A 16,957-nucleotide genomic window follows, 5' to 3' on the forward strand; every position below is an offset into this window, starting at 1 on the left:
ACAGACAACACACACAGGCGGTTCCGTATTACTTGGGGGCATTCGTGTTTTGTTGTTTCAAAACTGCGCGGAGGGAAAAAAAAAAAATGTAAAATGCAAGGGAGGAAAAGAGGGAGCGGGCGAGACCGCTCACACAATGCAATAGTCTGACCTGTCAATTCCGGCCAAGCTCTCTTTCTCTTGCGCTGTTAGCTTCGGAAAGTCCTCTTCGATTTCGGTCGCTTTTCCCGACGCCATTTTCTCCTCGTCATTACCAGCAACGCCGAGACTCCGGGCAGCAGCAGAGGCAGCGGCGGTGAGCGACACTCCGCACGATTTCATGGAAAAGCGATGGGAAGATCAACGGGACCGAGCAACTCCGGCGAAATTCAGTCGCAGCGAAACTGTTGCACACCGATCCAGGATTAGCGGGGCGTAGCGTAATTCTTGCCAAATCCTCAAGGAAATGATCCCTTCAAGTTACCTTCCACACTCCGCATTGTACATCAAAACACAGCGTGTATTCCAGTGCCAATTTGTGCATGAAGTTCGTGTAATGTTGGGTTTCGGGAGTGAGTGTTGTATTATAATATCGCAAACTTCCCCAACCATCGGCTCAAAGTTGTTGTAATTGTGTCACATAGGCAAACGCACGCCGCCACCGCCGACACGCCCTCCGCCCGCGTCGGCCAATCAGCGGCCGGCGTCTCCGACCACGTGACGGGCTCCGGTTGATGTGTTGCGAGCACGCGAACGAACGCGCGCACGCACACATCAAATTAAGGCCCGCCTCCTGGTCTGCGATTGGTCCTTCGGGTATATTATGATTACGTAACCGTATTCTAAGGCTTCCTATTGGTCGATATACCTGTCAAGTATGTCGAGGATATTTGCAACGTTGCACATAGATTGATAGATAGATAGATAGATAGATAGATAGATAGATAGATAGATGCACATTGTCCTGGTCAAGGCAGACAACCATTACAGTCATTAAAATATAATAAAATAAAAAACAAAAATACAGCATTACAATATAAAAACTTTAGCTCATTTGCCTGTTTTGTTTAGCTATGGTTCTGTATTATTATATCATGGCTTCTTGGTTGTAAACCAGCTGCCCATATTAATGTATTAATGTATTTTCTGTTACTTTCATATGCATACAGTTTTGATTTATGTTATTATTCTCCACAGCTTGTTTATCAAACTCCACTATAGCTGCCACTTTATGTCAATACAACGTCCTCGTACATCCACAGTACATTACCACAATACATTATGTTGTAAACTGACTACTAAATGCTTATGACATGCTTTTATATCAAGAATTAGATTCGCTCTCATTAATTCCGTGTATATGTACTTATACCGTATACAGGGCCAATAAATGTGGTTCATTCAGTCGCTCCCTTCATATTTATTCTAAACTGACATACAGTAGGACAATTATTCACTGCATAAATAAAAAAAATAGGTCTCACTGTCAGGTAGGATTCAGGATTCAGTCATTATAAATTGCTTGGAATTAGTTTCACTTTTGTGCTCATATATAAAACAAATCCTAAATGTTTATTCAAAACACACCTGTTCCAGAAAGCGTATTCACTGTAATTGCACATGTCTTGTTTTTGTCTTTTTGTGTCTTATTGCTTTGTTTTATCTTTGTACAGTGTCCTTGTGTGTCCTGAAATTATTATTATTGTATAAGTCAAACGAATAAACACATTCATTGAACAATATATATTTATTTCCGGTTTAATAACTATTCCTTAATTAAACGTATTTAGTTAAAAGCTGAACTTGTGGCTGTACAAATCATGTTTTAATTACCTACACATTTTTATTTTACTTTATTTTATTGCACTACTTGGATAGATGGATAGTTTCTTGATCTCAATTTAAGTGTTTTGTAAATAAAGTGTGCTCCTATTTGAATAGCACTGAAACCGTTTGCATTACTATTTGTTATTATTATTGTGTAAAGTAATAAAGTAATATACTTCTGTGCAGACGGAGAGGCTCACTTTCTCTTTTACTTTGACCGTCTGAGTGTAGATGACGCCAGACGTGGAGGCAGCTGAGGACAGACCTGCGTGCTCCAAAATGGCGAACCGCGACAAGGGTAAGAAGGCATTTAAGACAACCACACGTTTATCTGAAGCGAGACACGGGGCGCATTCTCTAACCACTCGCTAGAAAGCTTTGTGAACTTTCGTTTTACAGTCGTGAATCCTTCAAACTTAGTTTCCGCTCCCGCAGACACACCGATGTCTCCATTAGCTTCAGAGCTAGCTTAACTTTAACTTAGCTTAACAACTAACTGCTAGCTTTAGTTGTCTCATGCTAACTTTGTCAGGCCCAAACACTGTGTGTAGCCACTAATTAAGCTGTTACTAACACACCGAACCCCGTGTAAATAAACACTTTAAACATTTGTTTTGCGTTGAGTTTATAACAACTGTGCTACTATTTGCTGCCATGCTAATGTTTCTGTTTCGCCCCTTTATTTGTATGCTAACTGTTCTGTTCGCCCTCTTCTTGTTTGTAAAAGACCTGGAAGAGGAGATTTACGACAAGGTCGTAGATCTGACAGAGTATGCCAAACGTCAGAGATGGTGGAACCGCCTATTCGGAAACAACTCAGGCCCGGTAGCAGAGAAATACTCGGTGGCCACACAGATCGCCATAGGAGGCGTGAGTGGATGGTAAGTATGCTCCTTAGAAATGCATTATGGTGCCTTCAGGGGCCCTTTGTTAGCTCTGCCACTGAGTCCTCCATGAGCTATTGATAAAGCTATTTGAATGGTACCATGCTCAACTTCTAAATTAGGAGGTGATCTGAGATTTTATTCTCATATCAAACAGCTTTCTTGGACTTTAACTGATGATGCAAAACTTTTATTGGCGATTAGGATACCAGCAGCTGGAGCCACAGTTTGATTAACCACCGTGCTTCTGTTTCTTGTCAGGTGTGTAGGTTATCTTTTCCAGAAGGTTGGTAAAGTTGCTGCTACCTCCGTCGGGGGAGGTCTTCTACTGCTGCAGGTATTCTTGCCTCTCTGTTTGTGAACATACTGCGGTCAGCCACAACATTAAAACCAGCAGCCGTCTTGTTGCGCGCCACGCATGCCCCATCCATAGGAGCAACTTTCCCCTGTCGTCGCCACACCAATAAAAACTGATTAGAAAAAGTTAAATAACATGAAAATAGCCTGTGGTGTTGACCTGATGACAGATCTGCAGGATGCCCCAATTACTCAATTAGGGAGACAATATTAGGCAGGCACTTTTAATGTTGGGTGTCGTGGGTGTGCACATCGCAGACTTTTAAGCGGATTCAAAATGTTGCTGTGAATCTCTCTCTCCAGATAGCTAACAACACCGGCTATATCCAAGTGGACTGGAAGAGAGTAGAGAAGGATGTCAACAAAGCTAAGAAGCAGTTAAAGAAGGGGACAAATCAAGCAGCCCCGGAGCTGAACACATTTGTCGAGAAGGTAAGAGTTTTGTGGGTTTGTTTTAAACCGCCTACAATCAGGGTTTATGTTTTCTGTCTTTCTCTGCATTGTCCCTGTTTATTAAGATATTAGTAATGGACTTAATCTATAACCAGTTAACATGCTATAGAGTAATAGCACAGAATTACATGATAATAGTAATAGGTAAGACATTAGAGGACAAGAGCTCGGTGTTAGAGAAAAGAAAGTGGAGGATAGGAGCTTGGTGCGAGAGAGAAGAGAGTAGAAGACATGTGCTCAGTGTCCCCATCGTCCACCAGCAGCCTAGGCCTATAGCAGCATGACTAAGGGATGGTTCAGTCCAGACCTAATTATAAACTTGATCAAAAAGGAAAGTCTTAAGCCTGACCTTATAAAAATAGAGAGGGTGTCTGCCTCCCGAAGCCAAACTGGGAGCTGGTTCCACAGGAGAGGAGCCTGATAGCTGAAGGCGCTACCTCCTATTCTACTTTTTGAAATTCTAGGCACCACAAGTAGGCCTGCACTTTCAGATTGAAGTGATCTGTTGGGATGAAATGGTACAATGAGGTCTTTAAGGCATTTATACTTGTGCACTGAGGTGTCAGCTTTGGCTTGTGTGTTTCTCTGGGTACTGTCTTCAAACGATGGTAACTTTTACTGAAGTCACTCCACCAGTAAGGAGAGAAGACTATTTTAATATTCACTTATTTTATCATTCTTGTGAATATTGTGTATATAGACTTGTTGTTTTGTTTTGGCAAGTACCTGCACATTGGTGCTGCAACTGTGAAATTTCCCAGTTTGGCATCTATCTATCTATCTAAGACGTCTGAGTAGATGTTTAGTAGGAGGCAGAAGGACGGAGGATTTTCTGTGCCTGTCCGGCCACTAATCAGCGTAAACAAGGAAGTGCATTTTGGACCGTTCACAGTTGTCATCATCACTGCGACCTGCGATTACATCTCTGTTGAGGTGCAGCTCAGGCGACAGTGGCACGCCATAGATGTGACATGCATTCCTAAACCACACTTTAAACTAGGGCCGGGTATCGCTTCTTTCTTTCTGAAACTATTCTGATTCCAAAGGTCCCCCGTTTGATTCATTCAGACATATTTCAGTTTCGGAACAAATGGTTTCAGAGATTTGAGGTGTTTTCCCAATATTTTCCCCTCTAGTTTCACACCTGGCATTCGGCTTCGCTTTTGTCCGTCTCTTCTCCGGTCTTCATACTTTAAAATCCAAAATGCAGCTTTCCGACCTGACGTTGCTCTCGGAGTTGTAGCTTCTGTCGTGTTGTGAATCTCCGCCGTCACACGTGGACTAATGTCTGTGGGTGGTGTTGCAAGGCTAGTCAAGCGAGACCACAGTGAGACCACAGGAAATCGCATGTAACGGATCAGAGGATTTTTCTGAACAGATATTCAATATTTCAGATGAAGATTAATTTGAATCTCAGCCCTATTTTAGATTGTAAAATGTCTCTTTTGAATTTAAAACAAAGTGCAGTCCATCCTTTGTTTCCTCCAGCGTTTAAGGAATCAGTGCCAATAACTTCATCGGCCATAATGTGGATCAGCGTCAGCCTAGAATGACCTGCAGCTACTGTCTTTACTGAAACAAATGTTCTATTTCAGTCCACAGCGTTTGTGAAGAAGAACATTGTCGTCACCAGTGGCTTCATCGGAGGATTCCTGCTCGGCCTTGCGTCTTAGGGTCTTGCCAAAGGAGACGAGGAGTCCTGTGCTTCTCTGGACGTCTGTGGAAAAGTATAGAGAAACACGATAAATCATTGCTGGAGGGTATTTAAGTATTTAAGTTTAGCTTGTAACCTCAGTATACGTTTCTACATAAGCTGCACATGCTCTTGTTTTTAATACTGTACTTCCTCGTGACTGTCAGCATGACTGTGATATTTATCCGTCAGACCAGAGTGGCCCTCTTAATACACTCCGCTCTCTACGCCAAATAATGAAACAGCACATATCATGCAAAATCAATTCAAAACCACAAAGGTGATTAGAATGATGAGATTTATTTATTTTGTTACCGAATTAAATTGATGCACTGCTATGGTGGAAAAATCCAGAAATGCACTGAGAGAAAGAAGATTTTAATTGACATTCACAACTCCGCTGCCTCCGTGCCAGTGTTACAGTTTTTAATTTTTAATCACAATCAGCCGTCTTCAAAGTGAGAACTTGAACTTTATTATCAATTGCTGATGGATTAGGGATTGTTATGCCTTTTATTAGAGGTGCTACATGTTTCATGGGTTATATCAGCCTCCCCTGCATCTCTATCTCTTTTTTTTTTTAAATGTATTTTGTTTAGCAGTTAATTGATGATTTAGGTTCTGAAAGATGTGGTTTGTCTACAATGTAAGTAAATAAAAATGTAAAAAAAAAAATCCATGTTGTGCATTTATTGTCAGATTTTGCTTTCACTTAAAAGGCACCACAAACCTTTGCACCCATGAAGAATACACTTATTTAGTTGTCAGCTATGCTTACAAATATAGAATATCACATGTTATGTAAGCTTCAGGTATCCAGTTTATATTTTAAAGTTGTTTTACTCAAGAACAATCTTTGCAGGAATTTTATTTGAGTATTTCCATTTAAGGCTAATATAAAATGGAAATGATCTCCACTTGTTTGGCTGATTTAGTTGCTTTCTAAGATAAATATTGTACACGATGAATAAAAAGCTTTTAAAATTCAACACAGTGTTAAAGATTGATGCTGTGGTTTCCACCCTTTTTTGGCTTGTGATGTTTTAGAGGATGATTTGTTAACAGCTCCACAAAAACAGGAAGTTTTCCTCCTAAACTTTTCACATGGTTTAATTTCAACATGCAAATTATACAAAACCCCACTAAATACTAGGATTTATTTATGAATAATATATAAAACTGGGTCAGAATCCAGGCCGACTGGGGTCTTTCTGTGTGGAGTTTGCATTTTCTCTCCTCCCACCCTCCAAAGACATGCTGGTTAGGTTCACTGGTGATTCTAAATTGGCCGTAGGTGTGAGTGTGAATGGTTGTCTGTCCCTCTGTGTTAGCCCTGAGATAGACTGGAGACCTGTCCAGGGTGTACCCCACCACCTGGGATAGGGTCCAGCCCCCCAGTGACCCTTCACAGGACAAGTGGTTACAGAAGATGAATGAAAGGATGAATATAAAGTATTAGTATTGTTAATCTAATGACCCTATATATTATGGAAGTCAGTTATAGAATTCAATACTTAAATTAACACAGAAGAGGTCATTGCAGACTCCTTCTGTAGGCGTAGGTGCTCCAGACACAACCAGACACAAGAACAGCATCTTCCCTCAGAGCATCATTGTGATAAATGCTTTATCATTTATAAAGACACAACCCCCCTACCTCTGCAATAGACTCTCACATTTGCATTACAGTTAAATTGGAATGCCATGCTCGCTTAACTTAGTACAAATGCACAAGCACCTACTGCGAGTGCACACATGCTTCTTGCAAACGTCCATTATAGAGTGTGTATTTCCTGCAAATGCAAAAATACTTCTCTAGCAAATGTAAATGTAGTAGATACCGATTTATCTTGCTCACGCTTGCATGCAAACCTGATCACATGTTATTTTTAATCTTATTGCATCTATTCTCTATTTAAGTACACTGAGAGACATGTAAACAAAGTCAAATTTCCTGTATTTGCATACATTGTCAAATAAAGCTGGTTCTAACATTTGCTGCCAATCCTTATAAGCTTTTACTTAAGTAAAAGTTTACTTGCAGGACTTTTACGGAATATTTTCACCTTGTTATATCGTAAATATTCTTAAATAATACATTTTTAACACTTCTTCCATCACTTGACGTGTATTTTTTCCCTCAACGAGTCCCAGAATCCTTTGCGCGCACACACGCGCTCCTGGTTCTCTCTCTCACGGATCGTTGCTAGGAGACGACGCTAAGTGAATCGCCTCCATGGTAACCGGTAACAGACCTCAGGGGGGGAGTCCACGGCCGCTGAGTTTTGTGAAGAAACATAATAAAGAAGTTTTAAACACTTATCATGGCTTTACCATTTCTGCCAGGGAATTCTCCAAACGCACAAGTAAGTTTAATACATTAGGTATATTTTTTCAGAAAAAGTGCAGCAGGCTAGCTCCTGAGCTAAATGTTAATGTAGCATGTTAGCTAAAAGTTGGCAGATAGCCGTTAGCTAAAGATAAGCAGTTATGTGGAGATAAGATACGCCTTTTTGTATTTTTTTTTATTTTTTTTAAAAGTTAGTAATACTGAATAATTAATTAACTTAATTACACCGTGTTTGCTTAATTTGTATGTATTTTTACCAAGAAGGTGTGTGTAGTTAAATGGAAAATAAGATAAGACAGGACTTTATTTATCCCTGTGGGGAACAACAGTGCGAGATACAAAAAATATAGAATAAGGTAGACAAGAGAAGCCATATGTAAATGTAAATACGTTATGGTACAATAAATATTTACATATTGCATCAGGTTTAAGTAGCTAACCAAAAGTTGAACAAAAACAACAACCAGTATAAATTGAGGGTTGAGGTGGTAAGGAGGCTGAATATAATGAATATCTTGAAAAACTCCAGTAGGTGTTGCACCAGAAAGACATGAGGTAATGACAGGGATGAGTTGGTAATATACACATGTATTATGCTCTTTGTATGTCCAAGAAAAGAAGCTTTATTTATCCCACATATGGGAAATTACCATGTCACAGTAGCGCGGAATTTGGCAAAAATATATACAAAAGACAATAACGAGAAAGAAATAATTGCTAAAACTTAAAAAAATATTCTTAGTGGTTTGTGCAAAATAAGTCAGTGCAAAAAGCAGATTTATTTGTGCAAAAATGACTGTAAAAGCCAAAACTAAGCCAAAAATGTTGCAAATAAAAATGCAAAATATTGCATTCTGCAGCATATCAATTGCAGCATGTCTTAAATTTTTAGATTCTTAGATTACACGGTCCATTTCTGCTTTCTGTACCGCAGTTGGGGAAGGAGAGGTTCCATAAATCCCAACATTTTGACTATTCCAACGGAGTCCCGATGCTCATCAGCTCTGAGAAGCCAGGTATCGGAGGACAGCTGTTACCTGGCCAGAAGATTAAACCAAATTATTCTATCTATCCCAAAGGAGAAGGCAGCGATTTACCATCATGGGTGGCCTTTGACAAACAGGTAAAATACTATACACACACACACATTATAAATATTATTGTGATACAGTCCAGATTGTAACAGATTATGTTGCTGGTCTGTAAAGTTTAAAGCAACTATAGCTCTAACTAGGCACCCAAATCAGAATTTTATAAATCTGATTAACACATGCCCCTGCAGGCTCTGTGTTTCGAAGCATACTTTCAGGAGGATGTGCCTGAAGCGCAGACTGAGACGTACCGAATCAGAAAGTGCAAGATCTACTTCTACCTGGAGGATGACACCATTCAGGTGGTGGAGCCAGAGTACAAGAACAGTGGAATCCCTCAAGGTGATCTGTCATATCACAAGAAATGCACCTCTATATGCACCATAACATAACTATTATACATTGACATAACTATAATGTATTTAATGTTTGCGATCTCCGTGCTCAGGAACGGTTATCCGTCGCCACCGTGTCCCACTGCCTGCCCCAGACGATGACCAGTTCTACAACATTTTCCATTTCAACGTCAACCAACAGATGGTGCTGTACTCTCGCACGTTCACCGTGACCGACTGTGACTCGTTCACAAGGAACTTTCTCACAAAACTCGGGGTGGTCCTGAACGACCCCGCCACTGTACCCAAGGACCCCTACAGCAACCTCAGAGAAGAGGTAGGCGGCAGGGTCCGAGAATTTTTAATTCCTGAATCAAGACAGAATCAAGAAGTGGAATAAAAATAAAAAAAAACAGAAGAAAACCAAGAGAAGCTTCCCTGATGTATCGTAAAACACTAATACCTACCTCTGCTTGCTCTTCATACTGATGCCGCGACATGATTCATCTTATTATTTCAGATTGAGAAAAGTATGAAGCCGCTTCGACCTTACGAGAGACGTGACACGCTCAAGCAGTTCCTGGACCACGACCGCCAAGTCTTGCGCTTCTACTGCTTCTGGGATGACACCGAGAGCCTTTCCAGGGAGCTCGTAATGCACTACTTCCTGGCGGATGACACCATCGAGATCTACGAGGTGGTAACCCCAAATTCGGGGAGAGATTCCGTGCCCAAATTCTTACGCCGCAGCAAACTGCCTAAGGTGAGAAATACTGAAAAATGTATCTTGAGTGGAGAGAGGAGGACTGAAAAAATAAAGGACAAATACAGGTGGTAGAAACTCCTGAGCGTGGAAAGAAACATTCTAGAAAAGAAAAGGGTGACGAGGAACATTCAGTGCGTTCAGTTTTGTTATGTTTCACATTTACAGACGGTTATTGCAAACCTAAAGGCGCGCACTGCCTCTCTTTCTGGCTGGATGAGTTATTTTCCTCTTTCTCCCACCATTCCTCCCTTTCCCCAAGACTCATCCACTCTGACAGGACTGCTAGTATTCAGTCTCCCTCAAGCATTTTGGCATTCTCCTCCAGTTCCTGACTGACGCCTAATTCATGCTGAAAGACAGCCAGTCCTCAATCGTGCGTGTGTGTGTGTGTGTGTGGTTGTTTTCAGTCCAGTAATTTCATTTGCTCTGATGCCTTTTAGTAAATGTCAGCCTTAAAGGTTAACCAGACTCCACCATCCAATGGGAAATCACCACATCCTTAATGACGGCTCGCTTCTTTACTTTGTCTGTCTTATTCTGTTAGGCTCTCTCTCTCTCTCTCTCGTTCTCTCTGTCTTTCGGTCTCCGTATCTCTTTATTGCTCTCTCGCCAGGTGTCTGCATCCATGTTTGCACGCAGTATGTTGGTCACTTATATATATAACACGGGTTTTTACGAACAAAGACCACACCTTATTCAATGCAAAGGAGATCTCTGGTAGACGGGACCTGAGGGAAATAGATGGAGGGATGAGAGGGGTGGAGGGGATGGGTGAAAGGGGTCGAAGGGAAGGGATGAGAAGCCGAAGAAGCTTCAGCTGGCTCCTGTAATGAAAGAGGGAAGAAGAAGCAAAGACAAGAGGGGAATAAGGAGACAAACGGAGAAAGAGAGGGGTCAGACACATCTGTATAGGAGAGCGTGGGAAACAAAAAGATGGGGTGTGGTGTTTTTCCTCAACCTAAGTTATAATATCTTCATTTGTGCACCAGTGCCATGTCTATGTTTGGTTGTCGTTTCTCCGTAGCACGCTACGCCCCCGGCCAGGCAGCCTGGACAGATCACAGACCGCACAGTCCTCAATGTGTTTGCCTCCAAGAGTCAAGGAGAACGCTTCATACTGGACAACCTCAAAGTATGCAACGTCTCAGTCACACTCACACTTCAGTCACGCTGACGTGACAACATGATAACAGCTAGAGAGTCACTAAAGTGAGCTGGCAGTGAGGATGACCAGAGGTTGCACTCAGTCAACATGAACTGCAGTTATTTGGGGTTTGTCTTATTGCTGCAACGTGCATTAATATTTGTGCAACTGTTGAATTAAAGCTTACATTCATCAAGTAATGTTTCTCTGACTTTGGTGTTTAAGAAATTCCCTGCCCGTCACCATGACCTCATGCTGTTGAGGTGAATTAGAACAATGCCTGTGCTGCAGCCTCGTACCAATGGTCGTGTTCCTGGAAGAGAATAAATAGCTGCAACCAAATGACCACAATCTGGAGAAAAGGCTTCTCAGAAAGCTGATGTATTCTCACTTTCAAGTCAAGTTTGACCCCACTCAAAGCAGTGCAATCCAAATATGCACAAACACGTGGTTGGTTGAACATTTAGTTAAGGTCATCAAGGTGCAGAAGTAATGTTTTTTACTCATCTCACTCATCTCTTTTCTTCTCTGACTTGTTTGCAGACCGGAGCCGTCCACGACGAATTCTATAAGGACTCTGATCTGACCGTAGGCGGAGAAGTGAATGTGTGGGGCAGGAGGGTGATCATCACAGACTGTGACGACTTCACCAAAAACTACTACCGCTCCAAATACGGCATAGGTAGCAAACCGGTTTGTTTCAACATTGCTGTAGGTGTTTCAACACAAAACAGCACAGGTGTGGACTAATATGAAATCCAAAAACTGCTGCCGGCACCTCTTTCAACATTCCTCAGGCGCTCTCACAGATTATAAATCAGTTTCATCTGTGCAAGAAAAGGATCTTATGCAGCAAAAGGAATTTCTTTTCAAATGAGTTTAACATTTATCTGTTGTTTATTCCTGCACTGCATCAATCTGGCCACTTGGGGGCAGCAAGATGAAACTGATTACTGAGAACGACAGCATAGGAAACCTTTGCTCTGTATCTAAATAGTTAATCCAATAGAATATTTCATGTTCTCTCATTTACGTCCTCCTTGATGGACATTGCTGTCCTCCTGACATCAGACGCTCTGGCCTCCGGCACTGGTTTGTCCCCAAGCCTTCACAGTTAACGGCATGCCACCCCCCAGCCACAGAGACCCAAGCTTGTCCTGGATGTGTCTGCCACCCTGGGCAGGTCTTGGGGCTCGCTGCATTAGTCACAGTAGTAAAACAGGCAGAGGCCTTACTGACAGGCCACTGTGATGGAGGGTCCCGCCTGACTCTGATCAGTCATAGGTCAGCTCAGGGATGGATTACCTGCTCGCCTCTGATCACCCTCCTCGGTTCCTTTCTTCTTTTAAGTGTTTTGTCTTTTCTTTCTCCTCCTGCCGCTCAGAGGACTTTACCCCAGTGCAGTACAAAGCTCCCCCGGCTCCCAGGCCCCCCAGGCTTGTGCCCCCCTACAACGGCTTTGGCTCAGAGGAGGACTCGTTAAGCTCCTGCAAGGGCCTCCTGTCCAAGCCTCCGCAGAAAGATTTCCGCAAATTTATGGAGAAAGACAGGTCAGACGAGTTTCAGTCACAATCAAGTTACATGCTGAAATATTTCTGTGTGTGTGTGTGTGTTAGCTGCAGCCCCCAGCTCCAGTGTGCATATGTCCCTTTAGATGTGGCCTGGAGAGTAATGTGCTGAATTTCCGAGCCAAGATGATGACCAGCGATCCAACTGACAGAGAGCGGGTGTTCATCATCTCCTTCTACCTCTCTGATGACTCCATTAGCGTGTTTGAACGACCACAGAGGAACTCAGGTAAAAAAACAAAACAAACATCTGAACCGTAGCCACACCAGAACAACTCCTACAACTCTCATGGTAAACTTTTCGTCAGATTCAATTTCCATTTGCAGAATCTTTTGAGAGCGGTTCAAACTGATGTTATTCAGTTCTTAGACCTGCGTTTCCACTGAGGCGTATCCATGCTTGATTGGTATTTTTTTTTTGGCAGTACAAGATGAACACTGTGCCACGGATTCTGCATTCGTGTCCAAAAACACAACCGAGAAACCAAACCCTAAAATGATGTAAAACAAAACGACATAAGTTTTATTTTTTAACCGAATTAAAATCCCACATGGCTTTCTCTCTCCCCTCCTCTCACATCCTGTGCCAGGTGTGCTCGGTGGTAAGTTTCTGGAGCGCGGCCGTGTGAAGAAACCGGGCCAGGAGCGGTATAAGAGCAAACCGTCTGAGTACTTTACAGCTCAGGATCTGTATGTCGGAGCTGCCGTCTGCCTCAACAGTGCAAACTTCCAGCTTCTGGATGCGGATGAATACACCTTCAACTACATGGAGCAGCGAGCCGAGGAGGTCTGGAGGGAGAATGTTTATTTTCTGTCACTAAACTTGTTGTGGTTTTTCGGATCAGGAGCTTCGTGAAGCACTCACCGTTTGTTTGTGTGTTATTGTGGTTAAGTTCCCCAAAGCCAACGTGGGCAACATCCTCAGCAAACTGCGCTCCATTCCGGAGGAGAAGCAGAGTGAGATCAGGAAGTTTCTGAGTTTGAGCGATCCAAGGAACACTGGCCTCATCCCCTATGAGTCCTTCAGGTAAAAGAATGGTTAGAGTAGAGCAACAGCTCATGTTTAAACTCAAATAGGTAATGTACTGTTTGTCAGAATACAACTGAGGCAGGGTAGTTTTTTGGACGATGTAAATATTACTTGAGTTAATGACAAAAGGAAGCAAAGAGAAATACGTACAGAGTTAGGATTATGGGATTATTTTAGGTTTTGTGTCGTCCTTATGTGTGTGATTATGTCCCACAGGGGCCTGCTGATGGGTCTGGACTGCGGCCTGTCCGAGCACGAGGTGCTGGTGCTCGGCCGACGCTTCTCAGAGCGCGTGCAGCCCGAGGTGGACGTGGGCCTGATGCTGGCCGTGGCCCAGGACTTCCTCAGGAAGAAGCACTTTGTGGACCTGCCCAAAATGGCCAGAGCTTTCACACACCACGACCGACACAAGTAGGCAGTCCACACACAAGCACAGGCGCTAGCTTAAACTACAAAATACTGTTGCAACAGAAACACACAAACACGCAGATAGCGTCACAACAAGACATCAATCGTTCAGCCAGTGGCCCCACATCTCAGAGCAGCGATTAGTTCCAGCGGTGTAGAGTGGAGCATTGGAACCAGATGGACCCTAAAGAGTTGTATGGCATGCAGCCGTACAGGCCAGAGAACATGCACACACACCCAGTCTCCCTCTTTTATATATGTCTGTCACCTTCCCTTTCCGTTTGTGAATAAACAAATGACGGGACCTTTAATCCATCCGTAACTGTTGGTTGTTATTAGCTGAGCGCTAGCAGTGTCACGACGTTAAGCTGACCTGTCTGTTTAAATCAGTCTGTTGACACCCTCAGTTAGCGTCAGATTGTTCATCAGCGCCCCCGTAATGAAGAAGGCATGACAAGAATGGGCCTGTGGACCGTGTGGCATCACTGTGGAAAACAACTGTGGCCCCAGAGGACAAGCATCCTCTGTTTTACACACACATTTTCAGACATCTTTTCCGTAAATACAGACTCTATGTTTAGGAATGTTTTTCTAATGTCAGGTCGACTTATGTTGCTGCTGATGGCACATTTGCTTTTCAAAAAACAAGCTGGAAATAGGGCAACTGGACTGATGAGGGGAGAAACATCCTCAAGAAACCCTTCAAGTCCAGTTGCTCTTGCTTCACCCTGTTTTGTAGGATATACGATTACCTACATGACCAAGAACCTTCACAGACATGTTGCTCTGACGTCCTCTGTTGGTCTCTAAGCAGTCTTTTTTAGCCTCACTCAAAAATCTTGCTCCAAACAGACACGTTGCTAATGTTTATCTTAACTTCCGTTCGCAGACTTGCAGCATTTCGGCTCAGTTTCTGGTTTTTTCTTGTCCCTAGAACTGGCCGCCTCTCCACCAAAGAGACGAGGACCATCTGTAAAGCCTTCCACCTTCCCCTGCCAGAGAACCTGCTTGGAGGCCTGCTCAGCAAGTAAGAGCCCCGCTACTCACCTCACTGTTAAAGCTAGAGGACTTCAGGGTCCCACGACATGCAAGTTTTTCTTGCCCAGATTTTTTTTGGGATTTGTTGAAAATCTGTGAACCCAACATTTAGAAAGGATATCATTTAAACTAGTGGACAGTAGCTGCATTTAAATCCCTACTTGCAGATATGTGTGTGCAGTCTGTTACCGTTTGTTTTCTGGACGCGTGTCTGATGTAGGTTTGCAGACGGAGACGAGATCGACTACCACGCCTTCCTCGCTGGCATAAACTGGCAAGAACGTCCTGCTCCACCAGCGATGCCCGAAGACATCTTAAAGGTATATGAGCAAAACAAAACAGAAGAGGGAGAGGTTAAACAGTGTACGCACAGATTTTTAAATAAGTTTAATTGAAGATCAATCAGTGCACGAGTGAGTTAATGGACTTGAGTTGCAGAAAATCACTTGAGAGTGAAGGATAGAACAGAGGTGGTCAGAAGTAGCTCCTTTGTTCTTCTTTCTTGCATTTGTATCTTTCCTACGTAACGCTGATTTGGCATGCTTCGCTGCAGCCAAATCTAAGCAGAAACAGGTGAGCAGGAGAGATATACCGCCGCGGCATGACAGCAAAGGCAGAGGAGTGGATCTGAATGTGTGTGTGTGTTTTATTTCTCTTGTGTACGCAGCGCTTACTGAATTTCTCCGTTTTCCAGCTGCTCTTTTCCTCGCCGCGTTCTAAGCCCAAACTAGTCGCTCAGTCTCCGCTCAGCTACTCTGCCCTCCTAGAAAAGCTCCACGGTAAACCCTGAAGAAGTCTGAAAACGGATCCAGACCCACTGACTCCCTCTTAGGGGGCCTGGTTGGTGTTTGCTGCAGTCCACACGCTGCTATCAGGCTTTCGTTCTGATAATTTTATTAAGTTCAATTCAACAGAGCCTGCTTTAAAAGAGCAACTAAATTCCACTTTTGTGAGACGGTCATTATTTATTATTAACGAGTATATAAAGCAGAGTAATTTAAATAAAAGAATAAAAGGGAGAAAGTGAACATTTGAGTCGTGCAGTAACTTGTGCGTTCCTCTTTTCTCCAGTTTAATGTCAACGCGAGGTTTGACGTCGGTGGAGCTGCAGTGAAAAGCGTCAACTACTCTGCTGTCCTGCAGGACGTCTTCAGCTTCCCCTCCAACGACGCTGACCCGACAACCACCGCCTCGACATAGACGCGGAGCCGGAGGTGAAAACGATTCTGAATCACTAACAGTGGTGTCCTTCATTAAAGAGCACGATACATCAGCCGATCAGCGTCTGTGTTTTCCTCGCGTGTCGTGTTGAGGATGTGTGAAGCCGCAGGCGACGCGTGAGAGCAATTTGCCGGTTTGCTTTTTTTTTGTATAAGAATAATTTCAGCGGTCTCTATTCCTCAAGCGTAACCCGATCCAGTTAAGAGGAAAATCTGCGCTTTAGGGGAGAAAAGTTCAGGGACCACAGATGCTTTTTTTGATGTGCTTGTGTGTGTGTTTACATGAGTTAGTGTGAAGCCGGCCCGAGACGCGGTACAGGACACGGGGCGTTAAAGCAGAACCACATTTCAGCTCCGGCCAGCGTGCGCTCACACACGTTATGATTACAGGGGTGTTACAGTGTCTCCTCCAGAGTGTGCGATACGTTGATAAGCGCGAAAAACGACCTCCTGGGTTGAATCATGAATGTAGACGGCAATTTATCAACCAGTTATAACGAGCAAGGATGAGTCCAGAAGGCCGTGAAGACGTGGTATGTTTATCATCAGGGCAAACTCTCACACTGAGATGGAAAATTAGGTTGATTTCTTTTATCTGTCTTCAGCTTTATCAGCGGATTATTGTTGTTCTCTTTTAGTAAAGGGATGAAACTACACAGAGGAGGAGTGAGCTCTTCAGAGGTTTAATTTACTAGGAGCTACACTCTAATTATGCATTTGTCTGTTTTCAAATAGATGAAAAGGCACAGGTTGTTCAGGTTGAGGCGCCACTGTAATCAGAGCCTGCGCTGCAAATTATAGTAAGGGGATAAGT

At 43.1% G+C, this 16,957-nt stretch overlaps 3 protein-coding genes across 3 annotated transcripts in view; 2 read left to right on the forward strand and 1 right to left on the reverse strand.

Moving 5' to 3' along the window:
- Positions 1 to 963, reverse strand: part of kdm6a (lysine (K)-specific demethylase 6A) — a 39,851-nt gene extending 38,888 nt beyond the window's left edge. Inside the window, exon 1 of the mRNA XM_084545074.1 lies at positions 152 to 963. Within this exon, the coding sequence (XP_084401200.1) occupies positions 152 to 321 (170 nt within the window). The 5' untranslated portion in view covers positions 322 to 963. The remainder of the gene's footprint in view (positions 1 to 151) is intronic.
- Positions 435 to 6,084, forward strand: fundc1 (FUN14 domain containing 1). The gene is made up of 6 exons (XM_084545085.1): positions 435 to 458; positions 2,038 to 2,104; positions 2,534 to 2,687; positions 2,952 to 3,027; positions 3,351 to 3,479; positions 5,096 to 6,084. Exons 2-6 carry the CDS (start codon positions 2,038 to 2,040, stop codon positions 5,171 to 5,173), a joined length of 504 nt encoding a protein of 167 aa, XP_084401211.1. The 5' UTR covers positions 435 to 458; the 3' UTR covers positions 5,174 to 6,084.
- A 1,393-nt stretch (positions 6,085 to 7,477) lies between these two features.
- On the forward strand, positions 7,478 to 16,634 carry efhc2 (EF-hand domain (C-terminal) containing 2). Its single transcript, XM_084545082.1, has 15 exons — positions 7,478 to 7,559; positions 8,478 to 8,666; positions 8,826 to 8,976; positions 9,083 to 9,306; positions 9,490 to 9,732; positions 10,760 to 10,867; positions 11,423 to 11,561; positions 12,264 to 12,429; positions 12,534 to 12,676; positions 13,038 to 13,234; positions 13,341 to 13,474; positions 13,694 to 13,888; positions 14,820 to 14,912; positions 15,144 to 15,243; positions 15,995 to 16,634. Exons 1-15 carry the CDS (start codon positions 7,518 to 7,520, stop codon positions 16,121 to 16,123), a joined length of 2,253 nt encoding a protein of 750 aa, XP_084401208.1. The 5' UTR covers positions 7,478 to 7,517; the 3' UTR covers positions 16,124 to 16,634.
- Positions 16,635 to 16,957: the final 323 nt, after the last annotated feature.

This window comes from Chelon labrosus (assembly GCF_963514085.1).
Source record: "Chelon labrosus genome assembly, chromosome: 5".
Taxonomy (NCBI): Eukaryota; Metazoa; Chordata; class Actinopteri; order Mugiliformes; family Mugilidae; genus Chelon; species Chelon labrosus.

Excerpts from the sequence above, each read along its gene's own strand:
- efhc2 (XM_084545082.1), top strand. The coding sequence starts at position 7,518 with ATGGCTTTACCATTTCTGCCAGGGAATTCTCCAAACGCACAA. Across the intron at positions 13,235-13,340 it reads TGGAGCAGCGAGCCGAGGAG|TTCCCCAAAGCCAACGTGGG; the intron begins GTCTGGAGGGAG and ends ATTGTGGTTAAG. Across the intron at positions 13,889-14,819 it reads ACACACCACGACCGACACAA|AACTGGCCGCCTCTCCACCA; the intron begins GTAGGCAGTCCA and ends TCTTGTCCCTAG.
- fundc1 (XM_084545085.1), top strand. The coding sequence starts at position 2,038 with ATGACGCCAGACGTGGAGGCAGCTGAGGACAGACCTGCGTGCTCCAAA. Across the intron at positions 2,688-2,951 it reads ATAGGAGGCGTGAGTGGATG|GTGTGTAGGTTATCTTTTCC; the intron begins GTAAGTATGCTC and ends GTTTCTTGTCAG. Across the intron at positions 3,028-3,350 it reads GAGGTCTTCTACTGCTGCAG|ATAGCTAACAACACCGGCTA; the intron begins GTATTCTTGCCT and ends CTCTCTCTCCAG.